This window comes from Brachyistius frenatus, unplaced genomic scaffold (assembly GCF_029030835.1).
Source record: "Brachyistius frenatus isolate BFR_SWC_R1_liver_20210118 unplaced genomic scaffold, ASM2903083v1 Contig_254, whole genome shotgun sequence".
NCBI classification, from domain to species: domain Eukaryota; kingdom Metazoa; phylum Chordata; class Actinopteri; family Embiotocidae; genus Brachyistius; species Brachyistius frenatus.
The window spans coordinates 231,509-252,503 of record NW_027210853.1 but is presented as its reverse complement, the minus strand read 5'-3'; the positions used below and the strand labels follow the sequence as shown (position 1 = coordinate 252,503).

The 20,995-nt window shown below is 42.0% G+C and overlaps 1 protein-coding gene across 2 annotated transcripts; it reads right to left on the bottom strand.

The window, feature by feature from the left end:
- Positions 1 to 130: 130 nt before the first annotated feature.
- tmem91 (transmembrane protein 91) lies at positions 131 to 14,935 on the bottom strand. 2 transcript variants are annotated; one of them, XM_069721002.1, is made up of 5 exons: positions 14,888 to 14,931; positions 8,898 to 9,025; positions 7,178 to 8,759; positions 4,561 to 4,707; positions 131 to 2,501 (listed from the first exon to the last, which is right to left on the bottom strand). In XM_069721002.1, the coding sequence occupies exons 3-5, from the start codon at positions 7,610 to 7,612 to the stop codon at positions 2,346 to 2,348; spliced, it is 738 nt and encodes a 245-aa protein (XP_069577103.1). In that variant the 5' UTR covers positions 7,613 to 8,759; positions 8,898 to 9,025; positions 14,888 to 14,931; the 3' UTR covers positions 131 to 2,345. The 2 variants fall into 2 exon arrangements, with proteins under 2 accessions (XP_069577103.1, XP_069577102.1); XM_069721001.1 differs by lacking the exon at positions 8,898 to 9,025 and having other exon boundaries at positions 14,888 to 14,935.
- Positions 14,936 to 20,995: the final 6,060 nt, after the last annotated feature.

Sequence of the window (20,995 nt, the reverse complement as noted above, 5' to 3'; positions counted from 1 at the left end):
CTTCAGTTGTCGCCGGCTGCTCTCCGGGTGACGTCTGTGATGTCGGGGTGTGGGAAGGCTCGAATGCGCACATTTATGAGACACCGGGTTGAACTGTCAGGAGTGAAAAATGAAGAGAGGAAAAGATGAATGTCAAACAAGTGCATTTATTGGGATTCATGGGTTTTCTTTCACTGTAATATATACATGTAATACGAGGATGTGACCTGGGAAAGAACGGAATATTTCTTGCACGATTGAATCTCATTTGCAGCAACCTTTGACCTTTATCGAGTTGTCCAGTTGGTGTCTGTAGAAGTGACACAAAGTCAGACAAATCAGACGAGAGCCCATCTCATGACGGCCTCATCAGTCATGGAAATTGACATAAAATGCTCCCATATAATTCACTAATTGTCGTCAAACAGCTGCAACAAGAAAAGGTCTTTTTTTTTTTTTCTTTTCTTTTCTTTAATTGACATAAAAATCCAGTGGAGACAGACGATGGTTGAGGATTGTCGGAGCTGTACGACGCCGTGTGTGGACAGTCAGTCCAGCTGTTACACAGCACATCAACAGAGACAGCTGATGAGGGTCAGACACCGAGATACCAGACGTGTGTCTACACATACTGCTTACAGTGACCGTCATCTATCATCAGTCTTGATACAACACTGGGATTGCAGAAAACAAATGTTTGGAGTTATTTGTAGTTTAGCTGTGGACTCTATAAAAACTACACATCTAAATAGAAAATGTCAACTTTTACCTTACAGGCTTTTTTTTTTTTTTTTTCTCTCTCCAGCGTTTACCGTCTTGTTAATGGCACATTTGAGATCAAATCAATATGGCCTGAGTTTTTTATTTTTTTATCATAGCTTGTTCTTGCATTGGACCAAATGAATGAGGTGATGAAAGTCTGGATCAGGTTTGTACGTGGCAGACCGCGAAACTGGCCATGCAGGTTTCTGTTGGGACCAAAAAGAAGATGTCGCTGACTCATGCTGACGCTGAATGTGTCATCGTACAATTTTTTTTCCGCCTCTTTGTTCATCTGAACAAAGCACTGTTGTTTTTATTTTATTGGGTTTTTGGTTTTTTTGAGTTTTAAGTAGACAGCCGCATTTTCAAGTTTGTCACACTGCAAGAAGCGAGTTCCTGAAGGATTTCAGTTCTCTTTTTAGCAGAATCTATATTTGTGGAGCACGGTGTAACAGCCTGGTCGCTTCTATTAATGGAATACCTCAGAAAAGGATCATCCTCAGAGTTTCTTCCATATTTTTGGCACTTTTCCTCACAGGTCTGTCTATTTCATCGTTTCTTTTCACTGTGTATATATAGAAGTAGCTTATTTCTATATCTAGAGCCCGTGTTCCACATCGGTCTTGCATTTCATTTTATAATTCTTGAACTCCTCATTTTGATCTATTTTCTTCTATAATGGCACTATATGTATTTCTCAGTTTTGTGTATTTCAACATAAAGATACTTATTCAACTTGGCATAAACAAAGCAGAGGCAGTCCTTTCTGCAGGTAATCAACAAGTGACGATGGGCTTATCGATGTACATGAGAAGTGCTTCCCTGTGGCTCCCTCGCTCCGGTTAGAGGTGCCGCAAGGAATTCTGGGTTCTCTGAAGGAATATTTCTTCTGGCTCATCATACGTTTTAAAACGTAAAGCTCTGAAAGCGTCACCAGCTTTCACCCCTGGAGTGACAGTGCTGGCTCGGGCCCTCCCGCAGTGAAGTCCATCAGGATTTATCTGCTGCCACGTCCTTGCCGTGACCTTCTCGTAAATCTGCAGACTCCCATCTGCCCTCTGTCGAGCTCCTCCCAGGCAGACGAGGCCACGCATACCCTCGCTTCTCTCTCTGTTTCTTCAGAGTCACCCACTGTTTGTAACAGTGATATCTACAGTGCTGTGGAAAACAAATCAGCATGTTTTTTTTAGTTGTTTTTTTTTTAAACGTGATTAATACTAAATGTGATGACAACTACAGCACAGATTTAAAAGGAAGTAACTTAAGTCCTCAGGCAACAGAATAGATGACACAGAGAGTGAATCTTTGAAATGAAGTGATGCTGTGTACTTTGTTTTTCAATGATTTGTCTTCATGTGCGAGGAACGTCCTCGGAGCTGGAATCCAATTAGTAGACGCGATTATGATCTATACACCAGCTCCGCTGCTGTTCTCGCCGTCCGATCTCCGCTTTCCGAGCTTGGTGTCGATGAAACATGACTTCAGAGAAGTCGACAGACAAAGACTGTGATTATTTTACATTTACAGGTGATGTATTGGCATGTGTCGATATCCAGGAAACGTGAGTGAGAGGTCCGTTTTGTATCCTTGTGAAAGAGTTGCTTTTACGGTGGTTTTGCGGACAGGTATGAAATCAACGCAGCGATGGCACAGATGTACGTGATGATGCCGAACACAATGGAGAGCACGGAGAGCCACAGAGCCTGGCGAGACGCCGCGTTGGCCCCCTGAAAATCCCCCTGAGCCGATGCCTTGTTGGTCTGAAAAACAGAGGGGAGAACACGGTAAGATAAGGATTGGAGGGGGAAAAAAACAGGAGAGCGAAGCATTTGTCATCATTTGTCCGTGTCCTCCCTGGCTTACACTTTCCTCTTCCACTCATTCCAATCACACACTAAACCCATATTATGTTCCATCTCTGAATCACCCCGTTTGCGAGTCATTCATCACGTTCTCCTCCTTCCCTCCTCTCTCCCTCTCGTCGTTGCCTTTGACTCTGACCCCTGTTTTAGGAGGCGCTCAACAATATTGGAAATCTATCACCTTGAGGTTTCTTGTTATGACTCTAATTAAACCTTAACGAAGGCCATTGATCTGATCAAAAGGCCTTTGCAGCTCGCTGCCACTTAGCTTTGCAAAAGTGCTAATGAGATTATTTTTTTTCCTTCCCTGCACTGCTGGAAGGATGCAAATATAAAATAGGGGCCTCTGGCGACTTGGGATGGAGATGTTTGGGGCTTTTTCCACTCTGACAGTAGTAATTGTGACGGATGAGAGTTCCCTTCGACTCGCTCCATGTTTTCACTGTTTAACTTTTTCTTTGAAGAGACTGATGATCTCAGCTCTTAATAGAAAATTCTATATTTAGAATAGCTATTGGTACTCTTTATTATTGCATAACTGTAGTTCTTTATTATTAACTTAGTTTCTAACTTTATTTATCTATGAATTTGTTAGTATGTATGGTAATCCAGTCTTCAGTGTGGGACTTTGAACAGCTGGAGCACAGAGGCTGCTGACTGTTTAAAAGTAGCAGCATATTTGAGGGTATTTTGATTTTTAATTGATGTATTTTTTTTTTTAACACTTATTTGTTAGATTCCTTGCTATAGAGCATAGTGAAAAATACATTGTCATGGATTGAAAATACAAATATTAAAGGACAGGAATTATACACAAGAGAGTACAGATGTGGTACCAAAAGTAACTAGTGATACAGGTTATTTTTAATATTTGTATTAGTCATGAACAATATCTGCCCCGTTAGCCCGTTGGCAACATCAACACGTCAGTGGGCTCCAGCGATCATTTTAAGGTCTCATTAAATCAATTACTAAACAACGAATAAATCTGCACAAACGTATCTTTATTTTTCATTTGCTCTGATTGTTTCCCTCAAAACATTTATTCAAGTTTACGGCCTGTCGACCTGAACAACCCCAACACAGGCAGATTATTCTTGGTTGGGGGCTGATACATAATGACTTTTGGTGTTTTAAAAAGAGTCATGGCACTGGCTTATTTAATTGAAAAACAGAAACTGAAGATGACACATAATAAATGTTGTCAACAATTAGTGTTTCTTGTTTGACAATTTGAATGAAGATCAAGCTTCACTATAAAAAAACAGATTTAGCAGAGCATTTTGATTTCACTGTAAAGTTGACCTTTGGGGATATAAAATGTCATCACTTCATTTGATTCGCTTTTGACATTTCTGCGAAATGTTGTCATAAGTGGCGTAGGAACTCTTGAGTTACGGCTACAGATGTGTTTCGTGAGGTCACAGTGACCTTGGAAACCCCCAAAATCACATTAGTTACAAGAACGTTTGAAGAAATTCCCTCAAGGTGTCCCGGAAATAGAACTTTCACAAGAACGGGACAGACAAACGGACGAACCACCCAAATACATAACGCCTCCAGCTACGGTTGCTGCCGGCACAGAGCCATAAACACAGGTCTGAATTATGGCTCTAAAGAGTGTTGCATTGAAATGTGATTCTAAAATTAGTTTAATGTTGTTGTTGTTTTTTTGCTGCATTGTGTTATACTCCAACGAATCTCGGCGTAATCCCTCCTCGTCTCAAATCTACTCCATAGTGCCTTCGCTTGAACAGCACTGAAGACACTGGACCTGTTGTTGGTCTGCGTACACACTGCAGAGGGGAAGAAATCACCCTCAGCTTTAAACCACGATGCCAGGTTGTATCTTGTCAGCTAAGGACTGAGGCTCGTGTGTGTGTGTGTGTGTGTGTGTGTGTGTGTGTGTGTGTGTGTGTGTGTGTGTGTGTGTGTGTGTGTGTGTGTGTGTGTGTACCTTTTGTGAAAGGTAGAAGGCAGCGATGCCCAGGGGCCAGAAGCAGCACAGCATGGAGAAAAAGGCCAGGCCCAAGTAGTCCTGAGGGATCATCAGGGGGAAGTTGCTCTCGCTGTCTGTATCACTAAAGTCATCAATGGATGAGTCCTGGGATTCAAACAGAGAGCACTCGGGTTGAGTTCAAGTTACAAGGTCTGATAAGACACATTAAAAAGAAATCCCTCTAATGGTATCTGTTCCTGCTGATTTCTAGATTTTGTATTTTTGTTTGCATTTTCAGAGTTGTCTAAGATTTCTGACTTCACAACAATGAAAAGGGGATAATTTGAATTTCATTGTGCAGCAACAGAAATGACATGAAATAACATTCACATTTCCTCAAACATTCTCCCTCTTACACTGGATGTGAGGACTTTTTCTTTGTTGCAAAGAAGTTCCACTTAAAATGGTTCACAGTGAAATTTAAGAGTTATCTACAAAAAAAAATAAAAAAAATCACCTGCTGGAAAAAAATATGTGGTGATTTATTTCAGTGTCATTTTTAAATGCCTCGAGACCAACAAACCCACTTTGCCTCAGCCTTGTGGCAGCCTATTGCTCTTGATTCGGGATGCAGGCTGACATCTGAAAACTCAGACAAAACCAAATTACGAACATACATAGATATATAAAGATATCCACTATAAGGATGAGAGAGAGAGAGAGAGAGAGAGAAATATGTTTTCTTCTGTAATTTGAGCAAATTGACCCTTAAGACTCAAAGCTTCATTTCAGTGGAGTATATGACTTTTAAAAGTTGCATAAAACATAAAGATAATTTCCTCCAACAGCGAGTCACCATTTATGAAAGCATTTAAAATACCCTTTTTTTTATGACATTATTTTCATGTCATCCACAACAACTGGAAAACTTTGCTGGTGCCTGAAAGATAATGTGACTTAATGGGGTTAGTCTGGATGTGCACTAGCTCTGCTGACCGTAGGCAATTCATGACTCATGCATCTTTGAAACCGCTGCATATTCAATCTGACTTCCTCTCTAACTACATCCCTGTCATATCACTCTGCTTGTTTCTATTTGTGCATTTAATAGTTGTATTCTTTCCAACGATGCTTCTTTTTACAATTGAGCACATTTTTCGTACACCAGCAACCTCGTAAAATGTTTTTTTCTCCCCCTACAGTGAAGATTATCCCACAGTTATTTTAATATCTTTATATTTTCAGCACATGATTGTTCTTTAAAAGACAAACAAAAAAAACAACTCTCTGACGCAAGAACTAATCTGTCCGGCTGCATTTTTTATTGGCATAAAGCACATCTGATGGCTGCAATAAACAGGGACATCAATTTAGCCAAAAGCCAGACAGATACTGCGCTCATATGTAAAGTGATTCAGGACAGGACAGTCCTGAGGTCATTTGTCCTGCCGTCACATAACACTAATCTGCTCCATGGGGAAAATTCATCATGAAGTTTCTATGGCCAGTGTAAGTCCTTTAACTCGGCCTCTCGGGTGAAACAAAGGAGAAGATGTCGTGTTGTGGCTCCTTGAGGTCACTGCGAGGTTTTATTCCCACAGGCCTGGGCCTCGGCTTCACTGCACGACTGCCAGCATTCAGAAGGAGCTAAAAAAAACCAAAAAAACTTTTTTTTCTTGCGCTCCCCTTTTGTCCTTGTGGAGCAAACTCCTGACCTAAACTTTGTGGCGGCCGACTGCTGTTGATTTTAACGTTGCACGGTGTGGTTGTCCACTTGCTTAATCAAAGTAATAATCGGAAACTGCCTTCAGCCTTTTAGTTCACAGCAGGTAATTAAGCTTTTCATTTCACCTTGCTCGGAGACTTTTCAACCAGAAGTTACTTTGTTGTGACACTTACAGCATATATATATTATTGTGTTGACTCCCCAAACACCATGTGACCCCTGTAAGCGTCTTATTGCTCATTTACATTTTACTTGAAGGTGAGCTTTGCTCAGTGATCTATGAAATAGAACTGGCATCCTCCATCACTTACTGTAGTGTCATTACCTGCTCCACAGCAGAAGAGCAGCTTTACGTAATCTGCCTTTTTGACAGTAAGCATTCAATTGCTGCCTACCCTGAAATGCATTGCTCATATGTCTATTTTAAGCTCGTCTTTGGTTCCCAGAGTCTGTGCTGAGAATATGAGCATCTCTAGCTTCTAATGTGAAACTCTTCTGAACAACAAAGAGGATGTGGTGTAAATGACACGATCGGAATCATCTGATATGATGATTATATGCGTGTACAAATGAAAACAATTAGTCCTGTAATCAATAATGCCAACTATTCTCTCATCCAGCCTGCAAGGTGTGATAAGTTTGTTTGTTTTATAGATGTGCAATTCCAGTATCTTTGGGTTTGGGCTGTTGGTTGGCCAAAACAAGGCAATTTTTGACGTCATTTGTTTGGAGAAAATAATCTTTAGTTTTCGTCCTATTTATGTGTTGCTGGAATGATATGCACTGATTTTTGTCTTTTGTTAAAAAAAAAAAAAGAAAAAAAAAAAAGCTTATTTTTTTGAATGCACAAGCTCTGTTGTCAGTACATGAGAATTTCTTTCTAAACATTATGTCAGTGGGATGTCTTACATCAGAGTCAGGAAGCAGGTCGTCCTCATCGTCCATGCTGTAGGAAGCACTGTGGAAGTCCTGCGTCTCGGCCAACAGCTTCCTCTCTAGTGTAGAGCCGGGCCGAATGTCCACAAAGGTGGTCTCCAGGTAGTCTTTGCTGAGCAGGGAGTCTGTGTGGCCCCAGATGGGGGCCGCTGGGTAGAAGGACTCCAGTGTGCGAGGTAAGGAGCAAGGGTCCAGTAGCTGCTGCTGCTGAAGCTCAGGAGGATGTCCACAATAGCTCCTCCATGCTAAGGGAGGGTAGGCCCGATCCTCCTCACACTTCACCAAGATGCCCTTGAACAGTCCACCTGGGGTGTGTCCGGTCCCGGGTCCCAGCCCCAGCCCTGATACCCTGCTGTTATTGGGGCTTTCTCCCAGAAGAGGGTGCTCCAGCTCATCTAGATTCTCCATCCCGCTCTTTAAATACCAACCACACAAGAGGCCTCCACATCAACAACCAAATATAATCTACAAAAGCAGCTGCTTTGCTGGCGTTAGTGTTTCAGTGATAATCCATCCTTAATCCTATTCTTGAATTTTTCTCTTATTATAGGGTTTGTTCCAGATTTAAGAAACACATTCCAGATTTAAGATAGGAGGGAAATATCCAGTGGTATCCTGCTCCAGTGTGTTATGAAATGTGGGGCTGAAAATGTGTCGAATAATTCAAGATTCTCTCTTCCTCACATGTCACAAGCAATTTTTTCAGGGCTTGAAGGTTCAGATTTTCTCCCACGTCTTCCATTTTACATGATTAAGTGTGTCAGTGTTCATGAATTTGCTAATGTCGGCTATTTTTGCTTGCAAACAGTATGGAAACGTCAATTCTGATGATAAAGGACCGTGATTAGCCCCTCAACAGGATAATGAAAACAGTGGCCAGTGGGATTTCTATGTGATTAGCTTCAGGGATTTATGGAGAAAGTCTCTTCTAATAAAATATGAAGTCCTAATCTCAGCACAGTGACTTGGTCTTTCCCTTCAGCTGTTCAGGACGGAAATGAGCAGTGACTTGTGAGTTGACAAATGATTGTAACAAGAATAACAAAAAAAAAAACACTTTTAAACAGTCATGACGTACAGCTGATGTGTTTGTTCCCCTGCAGGAGTCTGAAAAAGTGCACTGAAACTGCTTTCAAAAAGAGGCCAAAGGCAGCAGCCCTTCAGATGACTGCACTGACAGGCAGCGGGGCGTTTTGAAGCTTGAATATACACAACCTCCGGGAGCAGTCAAACTAGTGGCGCAATGAACGGATTGGGGCCATATTTGAGGGCAGTTAATCTGTAAAAGCAATGAGGCTCCAGAAATAGAATCCTATGGTGCACGTCCGCAGGTCAGCAGGCATGCCAACATCCCTGTTCTGCTGTTGATGCTGCAGGAAGCGATAATGAAGAAATCAAAGTCCTCTGGTGTTGATTTATGGCTGTGGGTGTGCTGCTTGGTGTGGTAGCGCTCCACCGGGACATGTAATTTTAACGCAGCCCGTCCACCTTAAGAGGGTTTCATTCAGGACAGACGAGGACTCTCTATCCAGTTCTCCGACGAGGACGAAGAGGTCTGTTAAGAGAAGGACAAGGTCACACTAAATATTTAGACTTTGCAGCTTAATTCTAATTCCCTGCACACATCATCCTGTTTCTGAGGCTCGTGTGCTTCTCAGCCTTCAGTTTGGACTTTTTTTTTTACTTTACTCACATTTATTGGGTTAAGCCTAACTCTGATCTCGACGTCATATCACTGTCGTCAGAACAAGCTGTCCTTTCAATCTGCACAGCTCCCGAGGTGCTGACAGGACTGCGACCCGTCAGGGAGACTTCAACAGGCTAATATTAGAAATTCACAGGATGAAAATAGTTCTCAGGACAGCTCCACGAGCAGAATACAGAAGAATAATTGCTTTGTTTTTTATTTATCGACTCATTTATACTACTTCTGAAACCCAAGTGAAAAATCTTACTTTCACAGTAGGTCCTAATCAGTTAAATGAATAAACTCACAGCACACTAACGGATTATTCTGGTTTGAAAGGCGGCCTTTAAAAGATTATCCTTTTCTAAATGTACCTGATGAAAAATAAATAAAAAGTCTTGTTGGTGGTTGTTTCTCTTGTGGTGACTGTGACATTTGTTAATATGGAGGTGTACTGTGAGAAAATGCAACATAAATGCTTTCAGTGTGATTTGATCTGTACATTAAGCATAAAACTAACTTTAAATCCACATGCAAGTCTTAAAAGTACATTGTACTGTGCATGTCCAGTGTCCCTTAAACTAAATAGCCTGTAACTTATTATTTTTGACTGTATTGCTGCACAAAGACCTCAGAATTGATGATACCCAAAATGCAGGACTCCAGTATAGTGGCAATCTGACGATGGGACACCTACCCTCAGCTCATGTTGCTTAGACACTCTGTTATTATCAAAAAGATATTTCATATGTTTAAAATGTAAAATTAAAAGTGCTTGAGGTTTAAAAGGTGAAAAAAGAGCTCTGTTGTTAACAGCTTGGTGAGTTTTTGTGCACGACGTACGTCATATGGTTGTCATTACCAGTTGGTTAAAGGCTGCTCCAGGCAGTTTCAAAATGATCCCGAGGTCAACGGCCATTAGGATGCAACGACTGGAAACAATGGAGCCTGGCCAGATCTATTTTTTGGGTCCGGAAATACCAGGCTACCATTGTTCACACTAACCAGACCTTATTCTTACTTAATGATTCATCTACAGTTGATGAATCGAAGAACATCAGTTGGATAAAGTACGTTCAAGAGAAACCTCTCTCACATCCAATTTTCTTTGCGATCATTTTAAATGCTAATTTAAGAGAAAAGCCAAACATAGAAAATGGATGGATGGTTGGACAACCCAACAGGATCTATGTGATAAGTAGCTCGAGACATTAGCCAGTGGTGTTTAATGATGACATAAAACTAACTTCACATTTTTTTCAAACTAAGAATATCTTAAAAATCAACAAACAAAAACAGGGTGCGTAAAAATGAGATGAGATGAAAAAAAGTCTCTTATTGTGCGTTGAGGGTCTTTTCACTTGTGGGAGAATAATAAAGTGTCATTTTAACAAACTACAGAATATCTCACCAGTAAGTATTAACTCCAGATTAATTCAATGACTAGTTGCAGACTTAACTGCGCACACACACACACACACACACACACACACACACACACACACACACACACACACACACACACACACACACACACACACACACACACACACACACACACACACACACACACACACACACACACACACACACACACACAGAGGCATAATTAGGTGTCTCTTGGTGATGTCGTTCTGAGGGCTCCATTTGCTTTATGGAGGGCCAGCACCTTTTCTACTGAACGAGCCGAGTGTTTGTGAAACCGGGTGACGTCAGCAGCGGTGCCGATCAAACTGCTTCCTCCTCAGTCATGACACATACGCTTACATCTGGACGCATGGTGGTGCATACCGCTCGCATGCACTTATGCTCACTCGCACACGCTGATATTCGCAGCACTTTACCCGCCTTTCCTCTCTCGTCTCCCCCCCCCCCCTCTCCCTTCCTCCCTCCCTCCCGATCGCCGCAGCTTCATTCCAGGAGAGATGCACTCAGCTTTATTACACCACCGCTGCCCCCCCTCCCCCCGCCCCTCTTCCTCCCTCCACCTCTGCCCATCCACCATAAAAAGACTTCTGTCAGCTGTATTATAAGCCTGCCTCCTTTTCTGATTCTGCAACGCTCATAAAACATCCAGTCAGGTAGAGGGGAGGCTGCAAGGACGCTGCTGCAAATCACCACTGACACTTTTACAAGAGATCCTCTTCTCTCTCTCTCTCTCCCTATCTATTTTCCAGCACACATACACAAACACACATTCACTCAGCTCCCTCCATTACATCCAAGCTTCTTCTTTTGCTTTGATCCGACTCTTTCCTTTCTCATAATCCAGCCAAGACTTTTGGTAAAGCCACTGTACTAAAAACGTGTCCCTTTTGGTTCTATTTATACTTGCTACATGAAAAGAAAGCTTGTTCTTAAGACATGGAAATGTACAGTCAAAGTGAAATGTGCTTTAAGCCCCTGTCGTAAAAGTCGAGAACTGTTGCTGCTGACTCTTACATAGATTTTCAGCAACTCTCTGCAGTCTTTTAACACCCTGACTCTCAGCATATATACACACTCATGCACAAAGTATTGGCTGTAATATTTCAGCTGATACAGATCAAAGGGATGCAGATACAGTGAACACGCTCAGAGAAAAGAAATGTCACAGTGGTTGTAGGAAATTGGAGCTGTAAACGCTGCGGGCTCTAATAAAAAGACAGCTTGAAGAGCAGCGATGTCAGGCTGATAAGACCAGAGCGAGCTTTGAGATATGCCAAACAAAAATCTGAAAACCCAAGTGGTGGTTAAATGGCCCTATTGATTTCATTTCCAAAGCTTTTTCTCTCCCTCTCCCTCAATCTGTCTGGAGTGACTGAAGAGAGCTGAGGAAACTCAACAGAAAAGATAAGCAAAAAAAAAAAAAAAAACAGGCAGGCATGTAGAGAGTGTTTCACAGCTCGCAAAGCTCAAAGTAACACCATGTTCCTATGGAAACACATTCACCGTGGAGTGGAGTGCTCACTGCAGGATAAATGAAGCGGAGGCTAATTTGCCATTTCAGTGCTGTTCGTCTGCTTGGCTTGATAATAACTGGATGGGATAATTCCAGCATTGCTGTGCCTTCCAGTGAGGATGTTACTGTCATTTTACACTGCAAAGGAAAGATCATTTCCACAGAACTACTCTATAATAACAAATGAGTGCAGTCATGCCAGGCGCTGACTTAACTTGAAACCCCCCGTGCAGAATATGTGTATGACAGCATGAACTCATTAATCAGTGCATGGCATCACATGCCCCCCCCCCTCCCACACACACACACACAGTCATTTCATTTTATTCCCTTCACTATACCTGCACTCACAAACACACATGCAGTCCTTTGCAGCTTTGCATCACCTCGCCCTTTCACACACACACACACACACACACACACACACACACACACACACACACACACACACACACACACACACACACACACACACACACCCTTAGAAGCCTCTGAGCGCAGCCTCCTACATGTTCACATTACACAACTGCATGCATCCTACACAAACTGTCTCTCTCTCACACACACACACACACACACACACACACACACACACACACACACACACACAAACACACACGTACACACTCACTCACTCACACAGCTGGTGCTTGCGTGCAGTGAGGCCCAAGAAATGAGAAGTTACCCGTCTACAATATGTTGCACTTTGCGCCAGCATCTCTGCAGAGTGTGTGCGCTATGTTGTAGTCAGTGTTCTGTTATGTGAATCCATGAGCACCGTGGGACACATTGCACAGGGACTGGTTATATCGCACTATGTTCTGTTGTTTGTGTGGTCGTGTGTGCGTGTATATTTGTGTGTGTGTGTGTGTGTGCGCGCGCATGTATCTCTTGTGGTTCAGTGCTTTCAGCAATTGCAAATCAGCCTCCTATTCTCCAGGGTTTACATGTATGGATGCCCCGTACGCTGGATTCATTGTTGATGTAGCTGTAAAAACACATCTACCATTTAAGACAGGGATACTTGCCCTGTAACACACAACACACGGTATACCAAGACAGGAGCGATACGTGAACATACTTCAAATTGGCAGTAATTTCATAACATGAAGTGAAATTCATTTGAAAAATTCTGGTGTTATTTTCATAGAATTCTACATTGTTTCTTGTTGGTCAGGATTTTATTTTAATGACCGTGGAAATCTGATGAAACAGTAACAGTGAAGTGCAAAAACTGCAACTCAGAAAGACAATAAGATAAATATGAAACTACTTGTCTAAACCAATAAATTGTTTAAGGGGAAACCTTTAAAACATGGTTAAAAATATGTCCGACACATAAAAATACATAAAACACATTTTAGTGAAAGTAAACAGCAGCTAAAATATGAAGCACTTTTTGTTCATATAAATCAGTTTTATTTGAGTAACTTGTTACTGGTGGAAGACTATGCGATTGTCTGTGAACAATGACATGAGTTGACTAACAACGGTTACGAGGCAATCCAAATGCTGCACAGATGTCATCTGGACTGTGTTTGCATCAGTGACGTAGTGGTGTAATGACCTGTACGTGCCTAAAAATGTTTATCTGTGTTGTGCGTGTTCTTGTTTTTGTATCCCAGTGGGGACTTTAACCTGAGTGCACACGAACGCACGGGGACTTGTGTCACTGTGGGGACAAAAAAATAAAATAATGGAGGTCTCTTTGGGTAGATTCTGTCTTTGGAGGGTTACTGCTAGTGTAAGTGTTATCAGGTTAAGCATTTAGTTGTGATGGTAAAGGTTAGGATAAGAGACTAAGGAAGGTATAATGTAAATTATTTGTCCCTATGGGGATTGTGAGACAGTGTATGCATGTGTGTGTATGTGATGGTGTGTGTGTACAATGTGGTGACAAAAATCTGTTTACACACCTCGTACAGATCATTCTTCAACCTGTATACAAACAGCTTGTGTCTTTGGATTTCCTTTGGTTAAAATCTGAATTATTCTGTATTTTCTGGACGTGAAGCGGTAATGATTAAGGTCAAGGTAAATCTTCAGGGAACAGATATGAGTCGAGGCAACGTCCTCACAAATAGCTAAACTAGTGTGTGTTGGTGCGTTGTGTGCTGCAGTGTGCTGAATGAGGTAATTAGCTGCCAGCAGATCTTTACACGAGCAGGGATGTATTACATGGTCTCATCATCCTCTTCATCATCATCATCACAGACTGAGGGGATGGTGTGTGTGTGTGTGTGCCCCCAACCCCCATAACCCACCACAGCAGAGAAAAGCCCTGCTCTTAATTAGGACTGCTGGCAGGAAAAACATCCTGCGTGTCCTTTGAAAGCACTTGAACTGCCTTTTGTCACACAATCCACTGCACACATTTTACATTTAATGCTTCAATTGATCTGCCAAATAACAGGCTGCATGGATGAGAGGGAAAAGCATTTCAGATTTTCTACCTGACCAAGAGATGAAAATGTCTTCAGGGACATGTCTTCATGAGGTTGCCAGTGTGCATGACTGTGCTACTGTTTTTTATAATAAGGCACACTATGCTTGTTGTACAGCAGTAAACACCAATATAAATGTAAACAATGGAGCAGAGCTGCCTGTGTTTGTACTGGGGGGGGGGGGGGGAGCTGTTAGAAAATAAAATTTCAGTTCAGTTTAAATATAAATTGAGGAGCTCCCACTCATGTGGTGTAGGTGGTCCTCCTTTTTTTTTTTTTTTTTTTTTTAATATTACTACAGTAAAATAAAATTCACTCAAAAACGGATACAGATTACTGAATGAAGAAACACGAATTACCCTTCACAAATATTAGGCCTTATGATTGGCTGTTTTGTGGGTGAAACAGAACAACAGAGAAAAGTACTAATAATCATTCTGTACAGCAATAAAATGTCATAATGTCAAAAGATAATGAAAGAAACAAAAGAGTCACCATAAATAAACACCACCATTCAGCTTTTTGTTTGGTTCCCTGTCTTTAAAAAAAAAGAAATGCTGCAGAGTAACAAAGAACAGGACTTTCTGTGTTTTAAATTAAACTTAAATTACCTTTGCGATGGAAGCTCTGCTCCGTCCTGTCCTGTCCTGTCCTGACCTGTCCTGTCCTGTCCTGTCCTCGGGATGAGTCCTCCGAGAAGAAACGGTGAAATCCAGCGTCCCAGTTTTAAACCATCCGCTGGACCGACTGCTGCTCCGAGCTGGTCCTGCCTTGTTGTGCTTGCTTCTAGCGTGGGAGTGTGCAGAAGGTGTCTGTTTACGGCGCGATGTGCCCGGAGTATCTTACACGTGTTTGTGTGGGAGTGGGACGTGCGCGTTGAGTTACAGAGATGAAGTCTAACTTGTCCGTCTCCCATCAGCTGTGACTGCATGCAGATGCACCTATTAGTAGCTCCACCTGAGCAGCATCAACGTGCGCGCGGTGTCAAAGACTCCTCTTCCTCCTGCACAAAATCTTCTCCCGCATCCTGCTCCGACGCCCGGTCGCTCCTCCTCACAGAAAGGAGCAGGTCTGTAATCCTCGACGCGGTGCACTTTCTTCTGCCACGCTCAGCTTTTCTCTGACTTTCCAAATGGAAGCTTTCTCCCTTTCCTCTCCCTCCTCTCCTCCGTTCCTCTCTGTCTTCTCCTCCTCCTTTTTGTCTCACCTCCGCTCCGCCGCTACCTTATTATGGCAGACAAACCGGGTCCTAAAGCCTGCTGGTTCAGGTCTGACCGCGTGGTCTGTTGTATTTCAATTACTCCGAGGTCCTCGTAAGGATAGAAAGAAGGACGCACACAAGCCAAGTGAAGGCATTTTGCCTTTTCTTACTTCTTTAAGAGGATTAAGGAAGGTCAGGGCTTGATTTTGGGTTGGAATTAGAATTGGGGTTAAGACTATAGGGATCTAGCAGGGAGGTTTAAATTCAGCTTCAGCAACACAACACAAGTGTTTATTGGGAAGGCAGTTGATCTGAGGATTCTGGACAAGCTGCAAAAATACAATATCCGCAGGCAAGGCGCAAGTATGAGATGGAAAATCTCATGGATGCATGTGGCAAACACAAAAGTGGACAGAGGCAGTGATCAAAACAAGAGGGAGAGAGCAGAAAGTGAATGAGGGGGAGCCAGTGGGAGGTTGGTGATTATGCAGTTGCTTTCTGTATGTATGTGCTCTTCCAGAGTGGAGGCAGTGAGATGCCCCCCAGCGAGGATGACTCCACTTTGTGTCAGCCCTTTCATGTCCGCTTCACCCTGTGACCCACTTTAGTCACCCAGCCAGTCCACATTAAGATCTCCAGTCACAAATAAACTCAAGATGCAAAAACAAATCGTCCTTGCTTCGGGCTCATGCTCACTTTGCTTCTTTCAGACCAGGATAAAGCTCAAGGATTGCTCGGCACCAGCAATCAATGAAATCCACAGGGCTTATGCTGAGTATTTAATGAGGTTGTACTGCTCCTAGCTCGAATCCCCCTCCCCCAGAAACGGTTTAACCTTTGGGCTGTTTTTTGTTTTTGTGTGGTTCTTTTGTAGCCGGTCAGCACAGCCGCGAAAGCTGCCTGATGTCTGATGCTCCATTTGTCTTTGGCTGTCAGAGTGACAAGCGGTCTTCTCAGTCCATCATGAAGCAGAGATCAATACGCTCTCCTTAGTCTGAGCACATCCTCCCTCATCACTCGATTTCCCTGCTCTTCCTTCGTCCTCCTCTCTCCTCATCTTCAGCTCCGTGTTTTACATATTAGCTGGAATATGCAGAGTGAAGGAAAGGAAGGGAGATAGGAAAGGAGATGGAACTGATTTGATGGGTGGAGCGAGACGAGGGCACTGATGGTGTTGCGTATGGAGAGACTAATGTATGCTTTGTACATGTCAGACCGATGTTGATCTTGCAGTGCAAGGTTTGGTAATATGCATTGTAAAATTTCCTTTTCATGATTTTAAGTTCTGAATGTAATCTAATATCTGCACTGACATTTTAAAAAATGTGGCACAAACTACCAGATACCTGAAGATGACTCTATCAGCCTCTCCTGCACTCAACATGATGTTGTGTTATGTAGCTGAGACAAAACAGGAAGTGTGATAGCCAATCAATGATGATCAACACTCCCCCTTTTTTTTTTTTTTTTTTTAAACCACGAAAATTTCACCAAACATTTGAGCAAAAGAAAAAACGAGTATTACATTTAACAAAATGGCAACATGATATTTAGGTAAACAAGGCAAAACGCATATTAACACCGCACCAAAAAAAAAATCTGGTTCACCAGTTTAGTATGCAAGTATGTGAGCCTCATATTAAGTAGGTAGGTGGTAGGTGGTAGGTAGGTAGTTACTTACTTTATTAATCCCCGAGGGGACATTTTTTTCGCTACAGCAGCATACAGAAGCAATAATAGATACAGATAATAAGATAATAATAGAAAAGCAATAATATTACTGTCTGAATTGGTGGCGGCTAAAATGCTCAGTTTCGTAATTAAAAAGATGATGAGAAATTTGCATAAGCTTTTTTTTTTTTTTTCTTTTTTTAAATAATATCTCTGGAATCCCTGTTTTCTTCAGGCCCCGGCTTCTCTGCGCTGTCGCCATCCACCCAGCCTGACATTCAGCTTGTGAATCCCCGTGTACGTGTTGGAACGGTGCTTTAAACTGTTGATGTTGAGGATCGTGTCCGCTCGGTGAGAGTAAGACTTTTATCTCCTCACCTGTCAGGTGTTTCCTACAAGCCGATTTAAAAATAATGAGCTAACCCAGGATTGAGTAGACTTCCAGGTGGCAATACCCACCTCGCTCTGAGACGACAGACAAAAAGCATATCTACACATCAGCAGAGTTTTCAGGAAAAAAAAAAAAAAAAAAAAAAAAATCGATGTTATCTGACTTGAAATTAAACTCAATTACAGGCAGCCGCGAGGAAAATTAAGCAAAGCTCGATATTTTAAGTAAGCTTGCGTTTTTTCCTTTAGGAGCGCTGTGGCAGCAACCTCTCTGCATGGACGGCCGCCTCAGCAAACCCTGTTAGGGATGGATGAAGGGGGAGAGAAGGGGGGAGTGCAGTATTAGTAGAAAGCCTAAGGTGGTAACTAGCATAATAGGGAAAACAAAGTTAATCTAATGTCATTGAGGGACACTGAAAACATAATTACTGTGTTCAATCTGTGCGGCTGTATGACATTAGATTTAATTTATTTACTGTAGAAACCAGGAACATGTATCCTCTCAAGCTTGCTGTTGTTGTTGTTGTTGTTTTTTGTCGAGAAACAGCTCGAGGGTAACTATCGATATGGCAGCAAGATGTAATCTATTATCCTTGTTAAAGAGAAGCGCTAACAAGAGATCCTATTTGTGTGCCAAGCGCTTTGGGCAAAATGCAAATGCAGCAGCTCAATCTTCCGTCTGAGCTGCACACAGCAGATGAGGGATGATTTGTACACGTGCTGCAGTGTGGCTGGCTTTTCTGCACCACCAGAGAGGAAATGCAACGTCTTTACTCCCATTTGTCCCCGAGAGACAATACATGGAGAAAGTTGGTGCTCATGACTCTTTTATTTCTTTCCACTCTCTGCCTCTGGAGACCTAAATTATTTATCTTGGATAAGGAAAGAAATGCTAAGCGATACAAGGAAGATCAAAATGAAGAGAGTTCAGTGGAAGACACAAACACACCCACACATATGAAGGCATGTTTTCGTAAATAGAGTCAAATACACACCCACATTTACACAAACACACATAGGGTGAACATGGATGTGCCTTTCACTGATATTGGATGTCTAAAAAGTGTCACCAGGCTCAGAGATAGGTTTAGTTTTCTATATTTGGAGTGCTGCTCTGCCTGAATTAACAAGCAAGAGAGACCTAAGGAAAGGCTCAATGTGTGTATGTGTGTGGAAGAGCTTTTCTCAGGAGCAGAGAGATTAATATACCAGGAAATTGATGACACGGTGAGCTGTGAAGGGGACAAAAAGTGAGTCTCTGTCTAGGAGGAGAGTTTAGGGACCAACAATTCAACACAGCAGCTTGTTGTGATGTAAGCACTTCCATTGGGATCACAGTTTCATCATCATGACACCTGTGAGACATCAGTGATTTAAGTGTGGCATCAATAGGATCTTAAGATAAAGAGTGTCCAGGAAATTATTATTTCTGTCTTCAAGGTTGTCCCACTTTACACGTACATATCCATAGCAGGCAGTAACTTGGGTGCAAATACTGCTCAGCTATTTTTAACAATCAGCAGCAGAGTCGCAGGGTGAGGTTGGAACAATTGTAGGATTATAAGTCTATAAGGAACTCTTCATTATTTATCACCGCCTTCAACCGTGAGGAGTGTCGGCCAAAACACGACTTGAGGCCAGGATGCATTTTACTGAAGCCAAAACTGAGACTGAGATGCTGTTATAACTGGGTTGAATTCAGAAGAGGCTTGTACTGGAGTGTGTGTGTGTGTGTGTGTGTGTGTGTGTGTGTGTGTGTGTGTGTGTGTGTGTGTGTGTGTGTGTGTGTGTGTGTGTGTGTGTGTGTGTGTGTGTGTGTAATAAACAAGAAATAATCCTCCAGAACTCATATTACCATCTTAAAAAGAATATTTGCCCTAACATACAATTACAAAATTAGCAAGTGTAAAACCTGCAGCTCATTAAACATGTTTCTCTTACACACACAGGTATATAACCATACATATCTGTAATACAATAAAATAAGGAAACAAAAACATCTTTGGCTGCCTTAATACAAAAGGCAACATGGCAAGCTGCAGCTAAACTAACACAAGGGAAGATATGTTCCACTAAAGGAAGCAAAGCTGCAATTTTCCGTGCTAAAAAAGTGCCTTGTTATTTGATTAAGTAGCCTACACATAAGACAACAAGTCCAAATTGTATTTTACCCAGAGAGCTTACGAGTGTGTTTGTCTGCTTCGCAAGTGTGTGTGTCTTTTTTTTTTTTTTTTTTTTAAAGGCGTCTCTTTTTGGGGGGACATGTTTGTTCATATGCAGATTTTCTAGCTTTTGGAATATTTTGCTACCGCAGGAAGGAGCCATGCAAAGTGTTTACCTGTGTTTCCAGTCTTTGTGTAAAGCTACTTTGCTGACAGCTCCAGCTTGCTTCATTTGCATACACATGAGAGTGGCATCGGCATGAAAGCAGATATTTATATCCCAAAATGCTGAACTATTCCTTCAAACTGGGACGATTTTCTTTTGCAAGAAAGAATGCGAGCAGTCTTGACCTTAAAATTAGCTGAAATGATAGGTGCCTTTATTCTGCAGTGTGAACGCTCCCCTCAGAGGGAGCGTCAAGGCAAAGTTGATTCCCAACCTTTTCGTAAATTTACTCCTCCAGATTTATGGGGTTCCCTTTGTGCCAAAAATATATCAACATGCGGCCTTTAGGAAACAATGAACATGCCACTGTCGGACCTTGAAATATATGAAAACTGATGTGGCCATTGCTTCTGCTCTTTGTGAAGGACAAAAGCGTTTTACTGACACCTTTTAAACCCACAAAAAATATTTGACGGTCAAATGATTTTGGGTGAAGCATCAATTATTAACAGTCAGGCAACAGAGAGACTTGGTGAGTGTTTGAAAGGGAGACAGAGTCCGAGATATGAAGGGTGTTCAGGAGAGTGACCACCCAAACAGTAAAGACTCCTGTCCACTTTATTGATGGGACACCACCTCTGGCTCAGCTCCCTGTGATTGATTCAGCAGCTCGATCTTGTTGAAATAGGACTGAGCTTCCAGAGGATTGTTCATCTGTCGCCCGTCTCTTTGGCATAGTCACAGTCAGTTTCATTGCTCTTCAACATCCATCCTCATGAGGGACGTGAGACCAAACGACACATTTACCTGGAATAAAACTCAACCAGATGGCGGGTGCGAGCTACTAAGTATTACAAAAAATTTGGCGTATGGGGATACGCTAAACATGCAAAATAAACAGCTTCAATAAACGGCAAACATTAAAGCCAAACTTGATTGGTTATTTAGAGTAGCATTTTAGACTGTATGAAACAAATGCTGTTTAATTACCAACATGTGCCCAGTTAGCTTTGCTCATGTTAATCACTTTCTGTAAAGCTGCAGGAGATGTTAGCAAAACAATAAAAATATACAAATGACTTCACAAAAACATTGAGTTTATGTCAAACAAGAATCATCCGTACAGACA

Excerpts from the sequence above, each read along its gene's own strand:
- tmem91 (XM_069721001.1), bottom strand. The coding sequence starts at position 7,612 with ATGGAGAATCTAGATGAGCTGGAGCACCCTCTTCTGGGAGAAAGCCCC. Across the intron at positions 4,708-7,177 it reads ACCTGCTTCCTGACTCTGAT|GACTCATCCATTGATGACTT; the intron begins GTAAGACATCCC and ends TTTGAATCCCAG. Across the intron at positions 2,502-4,560 it reads CCTTCTACCTTTCACAAAAG|ACCAACAAGGCATCGGCTCA; the intron begins GTACACACACAC and ends TCTGTTTTTCAG.